This window comes from Canis lupus, chromosome 13, assembly GCF_048164855.1.
Source record: "Canis lupus baileyi chromosome 13, mCanLup2.hap1, whole genome shotgun sequence".
In the NCBI taxonomy this organism is placed as follows: Eukaryota; Metazoa; Chordata; class Mammalia; order Carnivora; family Canidae; genus Canis; species Canis lupus.
This window is the reverse complement of record NC_132850.1, coordinates 65,031,150-65,048,898: the sequence shown is the minus strand read 5'-3', so window position 1 is coordinate 65,048,898 and position 17,749 is coordinate 65,031,150. Positions and strand designations below refer to the sequence as shown.

At 40.8% G+C, this 17,749-nt stretch overlaps 1 protein-coding gene across 1 annotated transcript in view; it reads left to right on the top strand.

Moving 5' to 3' along the window:
- The window catches only part of DDX60 (DExD/H-box helicase 60), a 140,549-nt gene that overhangs the window by 85,909 nt on the left and 36,891 nt on the right, over positions 1–17,749 (top strand). Inside the window, exon 29 of the mRNA XM_072773853.1 lies at positions 4,329–4,349. Coding sequence (XP_072629954.1) covers positions 4,329–4,349 — 21 coding nt within the window. The remainder of the gene's footprint in view (positions 1–4,328; positions 4,350–17,749) is intronic.

Below are 17,749 nucleotides of genomic sequence, written 5' to 3'. Positions count from 1 at the left end.
GATCACGACCCGAGCCGAAGGCGGATGCCTAAACCAACTGAGCCACCCGGGCGCCCTGATACTCATCATAATTTAAAATATGTTGTATTATTGATAGAATACCTGATGCTAAATAAGTCATAGATAGTTTTCCTCCCTAACAAATCCATAAATCAATAAGACTGAACAAAAAAGTAGAAAGTTGATCATAGAACATTACAGAGCAGACATGAAGATGTGCCCCCCAGACTTCCTTTCAAGGATGGACCCGCTGCCCAGATGTGGGGACGGTGGTCGGGACCAATGCCAGCTGCCAATTCTTCCATTTCTGCTCCACAGTCCACGTCCGGGGGCTGAGTTGGGCAGGGGGCAAACACTGGGACATCTCAGCCTGCAGTGGAAGGGCTCTGACAGCAGCATGGGCTCCGAGGTCTGAGCCGTGTTGGCCAAGGTTTCCTCAGGCCTGTTTTGAAGTTCAGCCTCTCCATCGGCCCAGTCTTACTTTTCCCCACATCCGTTGTTGTTGATCCTAATGTTGTGACATTTTTCAAACAAAACTATCTTAGAGTCAGAGGAAGAAATAAACCTGTGATGGTTAACTCTCCGTTTGTATTACTTTGAATGCTTTTAAACAAGAATTAAAAATAAATAAATAAACAAATAAATAAATAAATAAGAATTTAAGCTTCAAATCTGATATTTTACCACGTTGACTCGTAAAAATTATAGTTTCATAAGCTTTAACCTACTATGTCACAATTTTAATAAAATATTCTCAGAGTGATACTAAGTCATTAGCAGGTACATTCAAGAGTTGGAATTCTATCGTTTATATTCTCACAATGAAGTCTGTACGTAATAATAAGTACTCAAAATTTTTGTTTATGCAATGTTATTTTTAGGTACTTATTACAGTGCCTGCCTGCTTTGAAATTCTGCTATTATCTCCTCATCGCCAAGCATGGGTGAAAAGGATCAGATATGTTATATTTGATGAGGTAGGTTCGGTATTGCTGCTCTAGGTTGATCTCCTAGTGTGCATCTGTGCTGTAATGAAGATATCTGGTGCTTCAAGACACTTGTCCCTTGGTATAGAGCTCAGGTCAGCGGGGGGCGCTTCCTTCCGAATGGTTTCCTCAGGCTCTTGGCTCCGTTTCCGCGTCGTGACTCAATAGGGGATGTCAGCATGTGCTGCAGAGGTCTGTACAGCAAGGGGAGGATTAACCTCCATGGTGTAAGTTTTCCTGGGGAGAGGCTTCCAAATCCAGTCTTTGATCTCTAAAGCAGAGCATTTTGGTCTCTAACAATGATAGCAGTTAAGTAAGTTATTTCATCAGCCGTGGACCCAAAAGAGAAGCAAGTGGCACAGTCAAAACATAGCAATTCGGGAAGAGTTTTCCAAAAGTGTGTGCGAGGGAAAACTATAAAGGTTAGCACAGCAATCGAGCATCCCGTAGGGGTAGGGGCCTAGCCCTACGCTTGAAGGGACAAGGGAAAGAAGCAGTTACTGAGGCACGAAGGAGATCCTGACCGAGGTAGCCACGTTGGGAGAACTTGCGTCAGTTGAGGGTCAGGGCCAGTTCAAGGTGACCTTTCGGGAAGGGACCCGGTGAAGGAAAGACCTCATTCCCATCCTTCTTCCCTTCTCCTGATCCCATCAAGGCTCTCCGTTGGCTAAGTCCGGTGGGACCAGAAAGCATTGGAGTCCTTGTAAGGTTGTCTCTATAGGTCAGTTTCCCGGGCCAAAGAGAGCAGGAAGGAAAACAATGGAGATCATGGGGGCCGAAGGAGGATATTTATAACACTTTTATTTATTTATTTATTTATTTATTTATTTATTTATTTATTTATTTATTTTTAAAAGATTTTATTTATTCATGATAGTCACACAAAGAGAGAGAGAGGCAGAGACACAGGCAGAGGGAGAAGCAGGCTCCATGCACCGGGAGCCCGATGTGGGATTCGATCCCGGGTCTCCAGGATCACTCCCTGGGCCAAAGGCAGGCGCCAAACCGCTGCACCACCCAGGGATCCCCATTTATAACACTTTTATAGTAGCATCATTAAAGATAGTTATTGGAAGAGATTTAAAATACTCCGAGGGATTTTCACCCTAAAGGGAAAAGAATGATAAGCTTGTATTTAACTTAATTCTTGTCGACGTGGAGCTGCTGAGCAGGCTATATTTTTTTATTTGTTTGATACTGATTTTTGTGTTTATTTTTGGTTACTCCGTATATATTGCATCTTGAAGGCCTTGAACATTCCCGTTCAAAATAAAAAGTCAACAATTCTCTCTTTGCAATCAAGAACGTGAGTTGTAGTTGGACTCTAGATTTCAAAACTGAAATGCTGTGACATTGGGTACCTTAATTTCCCCATTTTTTTTTTTTTTTTAATCTACGATAGTCATACAAAGAGAGAGAGAGAGGCAGAGACACAGGCAGAGGGAGAAGCAGGCTCCATGCACCCGGAGCCCGACGTGGGATTCGATCCCGGGTCTCCAGGATCGCGCCCCGGGCCAAAGGCAGGCGCCAAACCGCTGCGCCACCCAGGGATCCCTCCCCAGTTTTATATAAGGGCAAAGCTGAAGGGTTTTGAAGGCTGTGCCTCTTCTGTCAGAGTCAGAGAAAAGTGCTGTCTGCTCATATGAAGCATTCAGCAGAGTTGTGTATCATCCGACCAGGCCCAAACCAAGTCTTTAAAAAATGTCTAAAAATATTTTTTTAAATTTATTTTTGAGAGAGAGTGTGCACACGCACGCACGTGCATGCACAAGCTGGGGGCAGGGCTGAGGGAGGAGCAGAGTCCTGGCCCAGCAGGGAGCCCCGTGGAGGACTGGATCCCAGGACCCTGTAATCACGACCTGAGCAGAAGGCAGATGCTCAACTGATGGAGCCACCCAGGCATCTGAAAAAAAATATATTTTGAATCATCTGGCTTTCTGGTCCTTTCCAGCTAATTGCCTCGTTCCATGATTTAATGTGTTGAAAGAAGACCACGTTTGAGAATCTTCTCTGAATCAAGTTCAATATGACTTACTTGGTTAAAAGACATTCATTCATTTATTCAGCAAATATTTAAGGGGTGCCCCCGGCATGCCAGGCGCTGTTGGTGCTGGGAGTTGCCCGGGTCTCAGGTCGCAGAGTGACTGAAAGAAGGGAATTAGTACAAATGACGAGGCCGGCCCCCACGGGTACAGGTTGTCGGGAGAAAGGGCAGGTGTCCTGACGGTCACGAGGGCAGCAGGCTGGTAGGAAGGTGGCCCTGGGGTGGCCGTCGGAGGAGCCTTTCTAGTGGAGTGACATTAGCCTGGATTCTGGAAGTTGCAAGGGGGGAGGGGGGGTAAAAACGTGATAAGCAGAGGGAATGATACACGTGAAAGCTCTGGGGGAGGAAGGGCGTGTTGAAGGAACACAGAAAAGTCTAGGGTGTCCTACGCAAGGGGGGAGTGGTGTAGGACGGAGGGCTGCGAGGAAGCTGGAGAGGCAAGCAGGGCCAAGTTACGCCAGGTGTCAGGTACGGCCTGCGAGGAGCTAACATTCTGCCCCACGTGCAGGGAGGCTGTGGAAGACATTTAGTTAGGGACACGGCCTGATCTAATCTGTCCTTTTGGCCGTGACTCGAAGAAGGTGGGAGGCATCAGGTGAAGCTAGGAGAGCAGTCAGGAGGGTACCGGGGTTGCAGCTGACGTGACGGTGACTTGGGAGCGGTGGACGCGGAGAGAAATGCATAGATTTGAAAGAACTTTTTTGAAAGTAAGAGAAAGAGGAATTATTGATGGATTGGTTATGGGGATTGAAGAAAATTTGTGTCAAGATTTCCTATTACCTGATTTGGGGCTATTTATATGAACTCGGCACGGTCAATTCAAGGTAACATGAGACTGTGTATAGTGACTGGAGCTTCTGTGTCTTATTTTCATCTGTCATTTTTAAATTAGCTTTTTAAAGGAGAAGTTTTTTTTTTTTTTTTCTTTAATAGGTCCATTGTCTTGGCGGAGAAATTGGAGCAGAAGTCTGGGAGCATCTCCTTGTCATGATCCGATGTCCCTTTCTGGCCCTTTCAGCCACTATAAGTAACCCTGAGCATCTCACTGAGTAGGCATCACGTTATAATTTGGATAAAGGCTCTTGTATTTTGAATGTTATACTTGCATATAGGTTCCGAAGCGTTTTGTGACTTTCTGGCGAGTCTATTGACTTAGCTCTGGCTACTCAAGCAACGGAGCATTGGTAGCACCTAGTGGCAGGTGCTGAGAGAGGTCACACGCGATAAAGGAAAATCAAGGGCCGCCCTAGCCAGATCTGGGATCCAGTAGAACATTTTTTTCCATTTGTCAAATAAAGTTCACCAGAAATGATAAATCTGTGTTTTTTTTTTTTTTTTGGTCTGTTAGCAAGAAATAAAATATGAAATAGTATGACATCCTCTGCCACAGACCTGGAGATTTCTGCCACTGTCCCCCTTTGTAGATGTTTAGAAAGAGAGCAAAGCCTTACTAACTGAAAGGCCTATGTTGTTTTGTCATCGGGCTAGATTTCTGCCTAGTAATAGTGACAATTAGAGCCAAGGCTCCCATGTGCCGGGCGCTATTCTAAGCGCTTTGCAAATATTAGTTTATCTTAAATACCCAACAATCTTTATGATTTACTATTTCCATTACTACTATTATTTTTTTTAATTTTTAAAATTTTTTTGTTCTTCTTCCAACACTACTATTAAACAGTGTTTCTACTACTCCTACGATTATTTGAATGTAGGACGGGGAAAACGAGACATGAAGAATGTAAGCGATTCAAGCAAGAGCCTCGGGCAGCAGTGAGGAGGCTCGGCTGCTCGGCCTCCAGGGCCTAGTCCTCTACGTACGATGTTTAAGGCACACGAAGTCTTTATTCAAGATGTTTAAAGTCATAGGAAGTGGAACTATATTATTGTCTACATAATATGTAAATTCGTTTCTTAAGGTGGCTGCAATCAGTGAAAAGCTACTGGAAACAAGAAGACAAGACAATGAGAGAAAATACTGCTTTTAAAAGAAACGCTGGCCGTTGCACCAAGTCTCCCAAAGATTACTTCCAAATAGAGGAATCATATAAAGTTAGACTTGGTATGTTTGGAATTTTTCTTTCACCTTAAAATCCTTCCAGTCCTCACGTGTCCACTGATTCGGAAATTCTCGCTCTTCATCGTTAGTGCTCTATGGAGAGAGATACAACGATTTAGAGAAGCACATATGTTCCATAAAACATCGCGACGTTTGTTTCGAGCATTTTCACCCGTGTGCCGCGCTCACAACGGATCACGTAAGTAGTGCTTTGGCCATATTTGCTCCGAGTAATGCAAGTTACTTGTATACATATTATAATCGAACAGCTGCCTATTTTACGGAAATTACGGAACTGATACTTTATGACAGATACTTAACCGTAGTTTTATCTCTTATTTTGCTATATTTTATCTCAATGAATATATGTGACGTGTGACATAACATAAATTGAAGGTGTGCAACATGCTAATTTGATATGGTCATATCTTGTAAAGTACGTGTGATAGCAGTATTTAGCACCTCCGCCACATCATATAATTATGCTACAATATCATTGTCCATATTTACCATATTATGCGTTAAACCTCTATGTGGTGTTTCCTCATTGCAGATTTGTTACGTCCCCTGCTAACCATCATTTTATTGTGTTTTTTTTTTTTTCTTTTTTTACAGGTTCGACTTTTTTAGATTCCACATCTAAGTGATACGATGCGGTTCTTTCTCATTCCCTGACTTACCTCTTTATAACTTAGCGTAACGAGTTCAAGATGCATTCGTGTTGTTTCAAATGGCAGGGGATCCTCCTTTCTCAGCGTTAAATAATATTTACTAACTTCAGTTTTTTAAAAGTAACAAAGATGACTTTGTGGTCATCAATGAAACCTCAGTGGTGTCTAGAACCACAAAGCTTGAAAATGACTAAAATTTTTAACCTGAAGTTTTTTTTTTTTTTTTTTTGGTTAATTTTACTTATTCTTGTACATTATCTTTGTCCATTTTTAATTCTCAGCATCCACATCTCTCTGTCCCCCCTGGTGACGCTAACCCTTAGCGCACAACTATGTACGGGCGGCTACTAGTACATGTGAGAATCTGATCCTTGCAAGGCAGGTCAGATAAGGAAAAGACATTTCATTAACAGCAATTACATGATTTTTTGGTGTGAGTCAATAAAGCGGAGGTCTTAGGATATTATTTGGGGCATCAGGATGCCTGTGGAGGAGTTCTTAGTCTTCCTTGCATAATTATCTTTCTTTCTCATCCTGTTCTTAGGAACGGCCCATTCAAGGTCTCATTGCCTCTCAAAGTGATAATCAGTCATTAGTTTGCCTTCCTTTCAAAACCTAGCAAGCAGGAAACATTCCAAATTCTGTTGTCAGCTAAACCTCCTAAAACATAATTACGATCTCGCCATGCTTTAATGGCTTTCCGATGGACGTGACTAATTGCACGGCTCCTTGGCTTGGCTTCCTAGGTCTTCTCTGACCTGGCCCCCAGATCTGGAGGCCCTCGTGATGCATTTTGCTCCTGGGGTATTTCACCACGGATGCCAAGTGCCGGTTGTTCAGGTCCTGTTCATATTTTATGACTCTTCTAGTGTGAAACATCTTCAGAGTCCTTCTGTGACTTCCTAAGCTGGGCGCAACCTTCTCTCCGTAGTACCTTGCCTGTAATTTCCTGCATGACACTAATTATGATCAGCTCCCTGCTAGTTGCTATCTCCTTTATCTCACTAGAATAACTCCTTGAAGACAAATTTGAATTCTTATGAGTTCCCAAAAACTGTGTCTATAAAAGAGATGATTGGGATCCCTGGGTGGCGCGGCGGTTTGGCGCCTGCCTTTGGCCAAGGGCGGAATCCTGGAGACCCAGGATCGAGTCCCACGTTGGGCTCCTGGTGCATGGAGCCTGCTTCTCCCTCTGCCTGTGTCTCTGCCTCTCTCTGTGTGTGTGTGTGACTATCATAAATAAATAAAAATTAAAAAAAATATATTTATAAAAGAGATGATTAATCCATGTATGTTGAGTAAAGATAGCTAACTTAAATTAAGCATTTACTTTGTGTTCTAAGAATTTTATGCATTTTGTCCCTTTTAACCATCACAAAAGTTTTAGGATGGATGTCCTGTTAATATTCCCGTTTTAGAAACGAGGAAGGTGAGGCTTAGAGCACTCACCCAACTCCTTATTGCACCACAAGTAAGTAGTGGGGCCAGGATACAATCAAGGGAGACTCCAGAGCTCACCCTGTGGTCACGGCACTCGGGGTGATCTGTTGCACAAATACCTGAAGGAGTGAATGAGTGAGAAACACTTTATAGCCTTTGGGCTGATGCAATGGCTTCTAAAGAGCAACTGAATGACTTTTTTGGTGTGAATGGTGATTTTCTAAGAATTTATTACAAGAGTTTCTCTTTTGTGTGGCAATGGCCCAATTCAAACTAAATAACACTAAAATATGGACAAAACTCCTGTGACCTCACATCCCAAACTTAGAATATAGATAATAACCCACACATAAATAATAGACTTCTTTTTCTGTCTCTTTCTTTCTCTTTCTGTTTCTTTTTTTCTTTCCCCATCGTCACCTGGCATTTTTAGAGCAGCGTAGTATTTAAATATATATATATTTATTTTGCATTGGATGGTTCCAGGCAGGTTGTTTTTTTTTTTTTTTTCTTTTTTAAGATTTTATTTATTTATCCATGAGACACAGAGGCAGAGACACAGGCAGAGGGAGACGCAGGCTCCATGCAGGGAGCCCGAGGTGGGATTCGATCCCAGGTCTCCAGGATCACACCCTGGGCTGAAGGCAGACGCTCAACCCCTGAGCCCCCCAGGTGCCTCAGGCCTGTTATCTTTAAGTAGCAATGAGTGTAGTGAGCTTGGAGCACCTAGCACGACTGGCATTTTGGTCCAAGTGCCTTTCCTGTACTTTCAGGACAAAGTGGAAGCAGCAGAACTGCTGCAGTGTGCTCTGACCCGCTATGACTTCTGCGAAGATCATAGTGTTGAAGAGTCTCCTTAGGACTTCTGGACTTTTGCAGCAGGAATGGAGGGTGACCTCAAAGGCTTGGGCGTTATTAAGTGTGTTGTGGTAGCTGTTTGTGTGGCACGTGTTCATGTAGTGTGTCCCCTCTAGCGGCAGCCATACGGAGAGAGCAGACCTTCCCAAAGGGGTAGACTTATTATTCCTGGTGTGGTGTGCCGTACCGCAGATCAATATGAAAGAACTGATCGGCCAGAAAAAGCTTGATAGATTGTGGCAACGTAAAGAAGAGAAACATCCACCTTGATCCCCGCCCCTAGAGCTCCATCCTAGAAGTAGTTTCTGATGGGAAGGGATGGAGCAGGATGGGTAAACTTCTATCCACATGAGGCTTCTTTCTGGGAGAGCCCGGCCTTTGCAACCAAATACCAAGCCCGGGGGGAGCAGCTGCTCATCATGGAGAGATGTCAGTCCCAGGAGGTCCTTGAAAGAACCATCGCCTCTTTCTGCTCAGTACATATCAATTCTTGCCATCGCCTGTGGCCTTAGGGACAATGTGGTCTGCAGAGCAGCATCGTAGCACAATGCTGTCGTACCTGCACATGAAGGATGGTACGGATCTGTGACCTATTTCCCATCCTTTTCCACCTCGGCTGGCTCGGACTTTGCCAGGTCATTAGTGACTCTAGTGGAGAAAACTGGATTGAATCCCAGCTCTTAGCCGGAGTCATTAAACCGCTTTCACAAGTCAGCCTTGTAAGTTGGTCACTGACAGTTGAGGCGCCAACCAGGTGCCGGGTGTCTCCCTAGACCTATTACATCCATCACCTAACTTTTTTTTTTTTTTAATCTAACTTGATTCTTACGACGAGTCTATGGCGTAGGCAGAGTTGTACATTTTAGAAACGAAGAAACTCAGCCTTCGATAAAAGGTGAAGAGCCTTAAGAAATCACAAGCAAAAAAAAAAAAAAAATAGAAATCACAAGCATTCTCGTGACAGAAATAAGACTTCTATCGTAAAAACGGTGATAATTTTCGGGTTGATCGTACATACCTGTTTCTTAGGCCAAATGAGTCATCACTTCCAAGTCATATTTATGTTTTGGTGGTGGCGATAATTAGATCCAGTCTCAGCATATTTGATGTTCGTATTACAGCATCGTCCGTAATCGCTGTACTGGGCATTAGATCTTCAGGACTTCCTTACCTACTAGTCTTTGAAATTTAAAACTCATCCTGTCATGTTTATCTCCTTTGGTTTTACCGGTTTAGGTGAAAGTACAGATATTTTAATTCCTGTATTATAGATGAGGAATCATCTAGAGGAGGAAATAGAACGGGATTTTCTGATTCAGGCTCTGCTGTAGTCTCCATCCTACTAAGCAGTTTTCTTCCCCAAGGGCCTCGTGTTTGCTATGGCTTTGTTAGTGCAGAATTTCCAAACCTGAGTTCTTTAACTTCACAGCTATTTGCTGAAACGGGTGTCCTGCTGTGAAAAGATGTGGAGAAATCTGTCTAGGATGGTCCCTTCTTTAAGACTTACCATTTCCGATGACAAACCTTTAAGAAGCCCATTGAATAGACCCCCCCCTCCCTGCTTTCCTTTAAAGATGACCTATTAACCTTTCAGGGATCAGGGCTTGACAGGCGATTGATTTGTAGCAACAACAGTTGAAACCACTAAAAAAAATCCCACAACGCAAATTTTTGGGGAACGGGAGTGTTTAATTTATACCTTAAAATGCTTGTGGAGGGATCCCTGGGTGGCGCAGCGGTTTGGCGCCTGCCTTTGGCCCAGGGCGCGATCCTGGAGACCCGGGATCGAATCCCACGTCGGGCTCCCGGTGCATGGAGCCTGCTTCTCCCTCTGCCTGTGTCTCTGCCTCTCTCTCTCTCTGTGAGACTATCATAAAAAAAAAAAAAAAAAAAATTATAAAAAAAAAAATGCTTGTGGAAAAATTAATGACACGCATATCAGAAAGGCTTAGAGCAGAACCAAGTGACTGACCTGGGAAGGAAGCTTTCCTGAGTGTCTCAAAGGCGATCCCCACGTCTTAGTCTTGGAGTTGGCCCAGCTCCTTTCTCAGAACTTAAGAAAATTAGGTTTGCCCCTTTTTAGCCTGGGTTGGTGCTCCGAAACAAAGAACCATATTCATAATTAAACCCATTTCAGCTACAGGGTACAGGTCGTGCTTTCCTGCCTAAGCAGCCCGCCCATCTTTTAGCTTCCGGCACTCCGACTGGACATGCAGAAGCAGTTTATAGAGAATTAGCCCAGTTAAAACGTTTTAGGAAATAATGCAAACACTTTTTGGTGGATTTTTTAAATTTATTTTTATTTATTTTTATTATTTTTTTTTTTTTACAAAATCAGTCAAGCTCTTGCTTAGTGTTTTGTTTATAGTCAGCACTTATCACCCTTTGAACATTTTAGTTTAGTGCTGTTTTCAGTGTCTTTGGGCTCCTGGTAGTGACTTTGAGGCTGCTGACTGAGGAAAAAGGAAGAACAGGAGCTGAAAGAGAGGTATTCATTTGGGGTCTTGGAATTGCAAATTGGGGCCAAAGGCAGATTGTGTCGCACTTGAAAAGTAAACGCCAGGGGTCTTTATTAGCCAGTTGGAGTATCAGGAAACTTACACAAGTTGTTTTCCAGAGATTAGGATCGGAAGATGTGCTTAAAGTTGATGATTTATTGGTTTTCTGAGTGCATTATGTCAGTGGCTAGGAAAATATCTTTTTCAGTGTCTCTTTCTCTCTCTCTCTTTTTTTTTTTTTTTTTTTTTTTTAGATTTCATTTATTTATTTGAGAGGCAAGAGATAGCAACAGAGATGGGAGAGAGCGCAGAGGCAGGGAGGGGAGGGAGAAGCAGGCTCCCCTCCGGGGCCCTGGGAGCCCGACCCCAGCCCAGGGCAACCTTAACCCACCGCCCCGCAGGTGCCCCCGGGGGTGGGGCCAGTTTTTCCCAAGGGCACACACCCAGCAGTCCTGTTCTCAATCCTAGGTCTTCGCCCACTTCAATATTCCCGGTTCCTGTTTCAAAAAACGAGATAAGGTTTTAGTCCCTGAACAGAGGCTCTCCCAGGCCGAGACATCACACTGGTTCACAGGACAAATCACAGAACATGAGATAATATGAAAGGATATGAAACTCTTAAATTTTATTTTAAATGTAGATCGAAAAGTACGGATTCCCTTGTGACCTGACCCTTTCCCCTCGAGAAACGGTCCAGCTTTACGATACCATGCTTCAGTTTTGGGAGAGCTGGCCCAGGGCCCAGGTACGTAATAATTACGCATTTAATTAGAATTAGTCTTATTATAGTGGATGGGGACGTCGTTGTTCAGAAGGATAAAGTCTCACCCCTTCTGATCCTGTGCCTCTCCTCTTCTAAAATTATTGATCGATTGTTTCCGAAATAAAATCACCCCTTCTCAGACATTCTTCTTGCTAATATTTTGTGTTTCACTTTAGTGGGGTAAAATGCCACGGAATCCCTGAAAATATTTCTTTTTTTCAATTTCTGGGATGTTAGAATATTTTAGTTTCCTTTTACGTCTTGGATGCATATTCCTTTATTCTCTCATCGCACTGCCCTTCCCTCCTCAGGCCCTACGTGCTGTCCGTTTTCATCTTCTACGTGGTTTTGCTCTGCATTCTTCCTTTGAAGAGTTCATTCATCCTATTAGGTTTCCGTCCAGGAAACTTGGGGTGGGGGCGGGGGGGTTAGAAGACCTTCAGTAATCTGTACTCTCAAGGAGCTTGTGATTCTGTTAATTAAATGCATAATTGAGAAACATCTTTGGATTTTCTTGCATGTTTTTTTGTTTGATTCTGTGGCATTTCTTTTCAAGGAGTTGGATCCGGAGAAATTCATTCATTTTAAGGATAAAATAGTCATTAGAAAGTTGGATGCCAGAAAATACGAAGAGAGCTTAAAGGCAGAATTAACCAGTTGGGTTAAAAATGGCCATGCCGAGGAGGTAATTTTCACTTTTTTTTTTTTTTTTTTTTTTGGCAAAACCCTATGTTCTTTGTTTTCTTGACTTTCGTTGCCATCGCCATCATCATCATCATTACTGTTACTGTTTTAGTCTTCAATGTTTATTTTAGGGTTTTCTGTTGAACTGGAAGTCTAGGGATTTTGAGATAGAATAGAAGGGGGAAAAGGAAATTGCTCTTTGCTTAATCCTCTGGCTTTCTAAAGCGCACAGCAGGAGCCACCTTCCATAATAGGACCAGAACAGGGGCGCCCGTATCCGCGGTCACTGTTGATGCCTTGACAGCAGAGAGATTGAAATCACAGTAGTGGTGGCTCCGAAGCATTCTTTACTCCTTTGTCACGTTTGTCTTGGGATCCTTTTGTCTTCCCCTTTTCTTTCTTTCTTTCTTTCTTCTTTCTTCTCTTTCTTTCTTTCTTTCTTTCTTTCTTTCTTTCTTTCTTTCTTTCTTCTTTCTTTCTTTTTTCTTCTTTCTTTCTTCTTTCTAAAAAAGTATTTTATTTACCTGAGAGATAGGAGGAGAAGGAGCAGTGGCAAGGAGCAGAGGGAGAGAGAGAAAGAGCAGCAGACTCACCACGGAGCAGGGAGCTCCCTGCCGGGCTTGGTCCCGAGACCCCGGGATCATGACCTGAGCTGAGGGCAGACGCTTAGCCTACTGAGCCACCCAGGCGCCTGTAGGGATTTTTTTTTTTTTTTTAATGATTTTTATTTCAATTTGTAGGAACTATTTGTGTCTTAGAACCTTAACCTGGAGTCATAAGTTTTGCATATTTATATTAAGTAAGTTGATGATGGTCTTTATATTTTGAAGTTTGTTTTGTTGTCACACATTGAGGTTTCTCATTTCTGGTAAGTGACATGTGCCAGACTTTTCCCATTTGAGGTTTTTTTTCCCATTACATTTTAATTTAGGTAATCTCTTTCCACTCAGAAGCATAATTAATTTACATTTCCTTCCATTTATTTTTGTTGTTTAAAAACATTCAAAACATATCTGAAAGTGGTTTTTATACACAACATGGAGAGAAACTGATTTACTGCACCTTTTGCAGTAGTGGTACCGGCATCATTTACTGAGCGACCTCTTTCTGACTGATTTGTGTTGCCTTACATAATTGCATGTTAAATTTCATATATGTGTGCATGTATATAGATTAGTCTTTTTGTTGTTCTTTGGTGCATTGATTTGTATATATCTTTGGTCATTCTCTACAAAAGTTTATATTTTCATAATTATTTTGTTATTATATTTTATTTCAAAGAAGCACAGAAACACAGACTAGACAACTATGAAAATATTTTAGCTGAAAGTGGTAGTTCCTTTCTTTATTATTATGCAGAATTCAAAACTAGTGATTTTTTTATTCATTGCTACAGGCCAAAACAGTTCTGAAGAATCTTTGTCCTGATTCAGTTTTTAGTTCAGAAAACACAGTCAGCATGTTTCCACTTCTCGTTGAAAAGCTAAGGAAAATGGAAAAGTTACCAGCATTGTTTTTTTTGTAAGTCATTTTAATTTGTTTTTGTTTGTAATTTGAATCAAGCTTATTCTGTTGAGGAAAATTACAAAAATTCACTGTTATAATAAAGTATTCATAACTATTTCTGGTGTTCACTTATCAGAATGCATATTTAAAAAATATACCTTCCTCGTTCAGTTCTTAAAAAAATATTTTTACTGGTGCTATTACAAATTACCATCTTTAAATAGTTTCCCACTCTATTTTGTTATTGTTGTTGTTATCTTCTTACTACAAACTATTATATTTTTATTTAAGTCTTGTAAATTTCGAGTAAATAATGAGATTCTTGGCAAAATAAATTGAATGTTAACACACACAAGTATCCCACGTAGAATTAAAGTATCCTTACAACGTGCTAGCGTATTTGTTGGTGGTGTATTTTATTGTTTTTAATTTAAATTTAAGAGAACTGTAACTTAGAGACACAATCTTGCTAACATATATATGCTATAGCGTGAAAATAGCTTAAAATTGAATGTAATCATCCAGTTTAGGTGAGGTATAAATTATATACTTAAATATACCTATATATATATATAAATATGTATCAATACATATATTTATAATTAAGGTATATATATTATATATTTATATATATTGTATATAATTATATATAATTAAGGTATATATATTATATATACCTTAATTATACCTAAATATATTCACTACATAGGTAACACTATATCCTGGATTAACTTTGATCACATAGTTTGGGATCAGAATAAAATGCTTTCTTTACTTTAGACAATTTCAAACTACTTTCAGCCATAGAAGCTTAAACAGGCTACAGATATAAATCAATCAATCAATCAATCAATCAAGCTACATAATTTTGCTCAGCTGGCAAAGTTTAATGAAACTTGTTTATATATAACAGACATGTAGTAGGGGGTCATTATTTGTGATGTATATTTAAAATAATGATGATAATTAAATGTATGGCTGTGTTTGGAACTTTTGGAGATAACAAACCTTTTACCTTTTTTTGTTGGCACAAGGAAAAAATTTCTGAACTTTTGGTAGTTGTACCAAAACTGTGTAACTTGTACCAAAAGTTACACAGCTCACCTACTTTACTTTAGAGCATGGCTACATATTTTAGTTAGAAAGAAACACAATTCTGTAGAAAACAGTAGACTGGAGTCTGCTGACCCAGAATACTGTACTATATGCTTCAAAGTTAGTAAAAGAGTAGATCTAAAATCTTTTCACACTAATACACAAAAGGCAACTACGCGGAGGTGATGGATGTGTTAACTAATGTTATATTGGTAATCACTCTGTGGTGCACATATGTATCAAATATATTGCATTGTATACCTTAAACTTATAAAATGTTACAAGTCAATTAGATTTCAGTAAAATGAAAAAAAAAAAAAAAAACCCACAAAGGAATCCCTAAAATTCACAAAAGATTTGTGAAATCTGAACTTACATATTTTTATATGATGCTAAGGCCTTTGACCTCAAGATGAGTGGAATTAATACAAGAGCAACTACAACAATAATACAAATCAGCAAAACAGCATATATATTTTTTTGTTTTTAAACTTCTTTTTCTCATCTTGTTTTGGAGAAGGAGCGATCTCTTTTCTGTATGTAAATAGGGAAAATCCATTGTTCTCTCTCCTTTACCTGTGGAGTATCTGAGTACATTTACAGGAAAAATTTCCATGGGCTCTGGTTGTTGCCTCGGGGTAAGGTCTGCAGCAAGGAGGGGAGCTTACTGTTTCCTAGAAGGTAATTAATAAGGAGTCTGCTGACCCAGGCACCCTGTGTGCCTCTTCGGGATAAAACTCCTAAAGGTGGATATTAAGAACTCAACAGGTATATGTCAGGATGTGAACAGTAGATGGAAATATGACTTAGATTTTATTGATGAAATTGTTTTCAAGGTAAGCTGTCTTTTCATTTATTCGTAGATTCAACTTAGAAGATGTAGAAAGAAGGGCTGCAAGCTTGAGGTATTTCCTGTTGCGAAAGCAAGCAATACAAAGGCCTCCCAAAGCTGATAAAGAGGCCCATGACTTGATTAACAAAATTCGAAAAATCAGAAAATCCATCGAGAGACAAAAGACAATGTAAGTATTTAATGAAATGAATTAGCGGTTAAAGGTCAAAGTACTTCACAAGTCCAGTCAGAAACATGCATTGAATGCGCTACAACGAAGTTCTAGTAACTGCCTGGACTTCTTTGCAAATTGTGTAAGTTTGGGTGGGAGAATGGGGTAAAGACTGGTGGTGATGCTATTCATATGCATATACCAGAGCTGCATAGACGAGTGTCTTTCAGGGCTCCCGGGAGGCGGGACCACGGCCTGTGAGCATGGGGGGTTATTACCTGCCATAACCGCGCCTCGAAGAAGCGTGTGACTCCAGCTCTGGGTCAGTCCTCAGAACAAAGTCAGAACGCGTCGTGTCTTGGATCACCACAGGGATTTAGTATCACGGTCACATATGAGAGCATCTAATGGATTTGAGAACTGACTGCAGTGTCAGTTTTATGGTTGAGAACTTTGCTTTTGACTCCTCTTCCCTGCTGTTCTCATGTAGAATCCTGACAACTCTGGTCCTCGGAGGTCATGGTCTCCCTGTAATTCCCTCCTTCTGTAGATGCTCATTATGAGTCTTCCTTGAATGACTGCAGGGGTCTTCTTTTTAGACTCCAGAGCCTGGGGGTTCACTACTCTCCAGCGTAGCTAACAGTTGCTCTTGCTAATACTCAAATTGATTAAATTATTCCATGTTCAGTATTCTTTCTTCTTATTTTGGCTGTTGCTGTATGCCAACAGGTTTGGGGCTTTGCCATGACTTTTCCCATTTTACTCCCTACCACTCCCCTCTACCCATATTCAGCATTGCGGTTCTCCTTACATGACCTGTTCTTCTACCTCTATGTTTTCACATGATCTGACCCATCTGCCTTAAGTGCACTCTTTTCTGATTGTCCCCAAAGCTTACACTCATAATTTTGCTCTCTTCTCTGAATCTTGCTATAATTCCCTAGTTAAATTTAGTAATCTTTTCTTTTTCCTGTGTTCTTGTTACGCTTTCAGTGTTTAGTAGATCAATTATTATGATGCTTTACTGTTATTTTTCACTTGTCTTTCTTTTTCCTACATTATTAATGTTTTCCTCTTTTTATCCGCAATGCTCAGCATATTGCTTGGAAGGTAAGATATTTTTAAATGATTCCGAGCAATCAAGCTCAGATATTTTTTTCAAAGTAGACACAGCTTTTAGAACTTCTCTGAGTCAGATTTCTCAAGCTCTAGAGCAAGCTGTACTTTGCTGCTGACCTTTCTTATCTTCCCTCTGCTTATTGTGATGTTTTCTTGGAAGTAGTGGGAGGTGAAGAGCCCAGACAGGGACAGCATCGGTAGTATAAGCCTTTTCGGGAGCTGATCTCTAGGTGGCCTTTCTTCAGGACACTGGGAGCCATCATTTCCAACTGGATTAGTGACCAACAATTCAAATATAAAAATATAAAAGATGTTTTAATATCTTGTTCAGTACCACCATTATATGGAGGGTAAGAGGGGATCTTATCTTGAACCTTGTGTTTTGGAGGGTTCCCCTCTGGCCCTCCCTCTTCTATCTGTAACTATTCCTATAATATTAGGAGTCAGTGGATCTTGGGAGGCATAGCCACCCAGAGCTCATTCTCACCCTTTTATTTTATTTTATTTTATTTTATTTTTTTTCTCACCCTTTTAAATTCCATATCATTATGGAGCTATATGTGTCAAGGTAGAAGGAGAGAATATATTTTATTTGACAGTTTGTTACTTTGATTTAAAACCGGTAGTTAAACAACAATATGTGGGCCTCCATTAGTACTTTGCCCCATGCTCTGCAAACATTAGGGCCAGGCCTTTCCATAGTCACATCATTCTCCCTTGAGTTAAGGGTAATGTTATTTGGAGGTGGAAACTCTTAGTTATGGGATACAACTGAGCTCTTCTTATCATTTTGAAGTAGTCTTATATTCACAGCTAGGAGACAATATGAAAAAAAAAATTAAAGAAAAGTAAGTGAGCTGGGTATAAAAGGCTGTTACATTGACAGGTAATGGATAATATGGTCTGATGACACAGCCAGGGTTTATGCAATCATGTCTGAGGGAAGATTCCTTAGTAGTACACCCTGAGATGAAGATATCTGTGTAAGTGATTTATTGAAAGGTTACACTTATGAAGGACCTGTA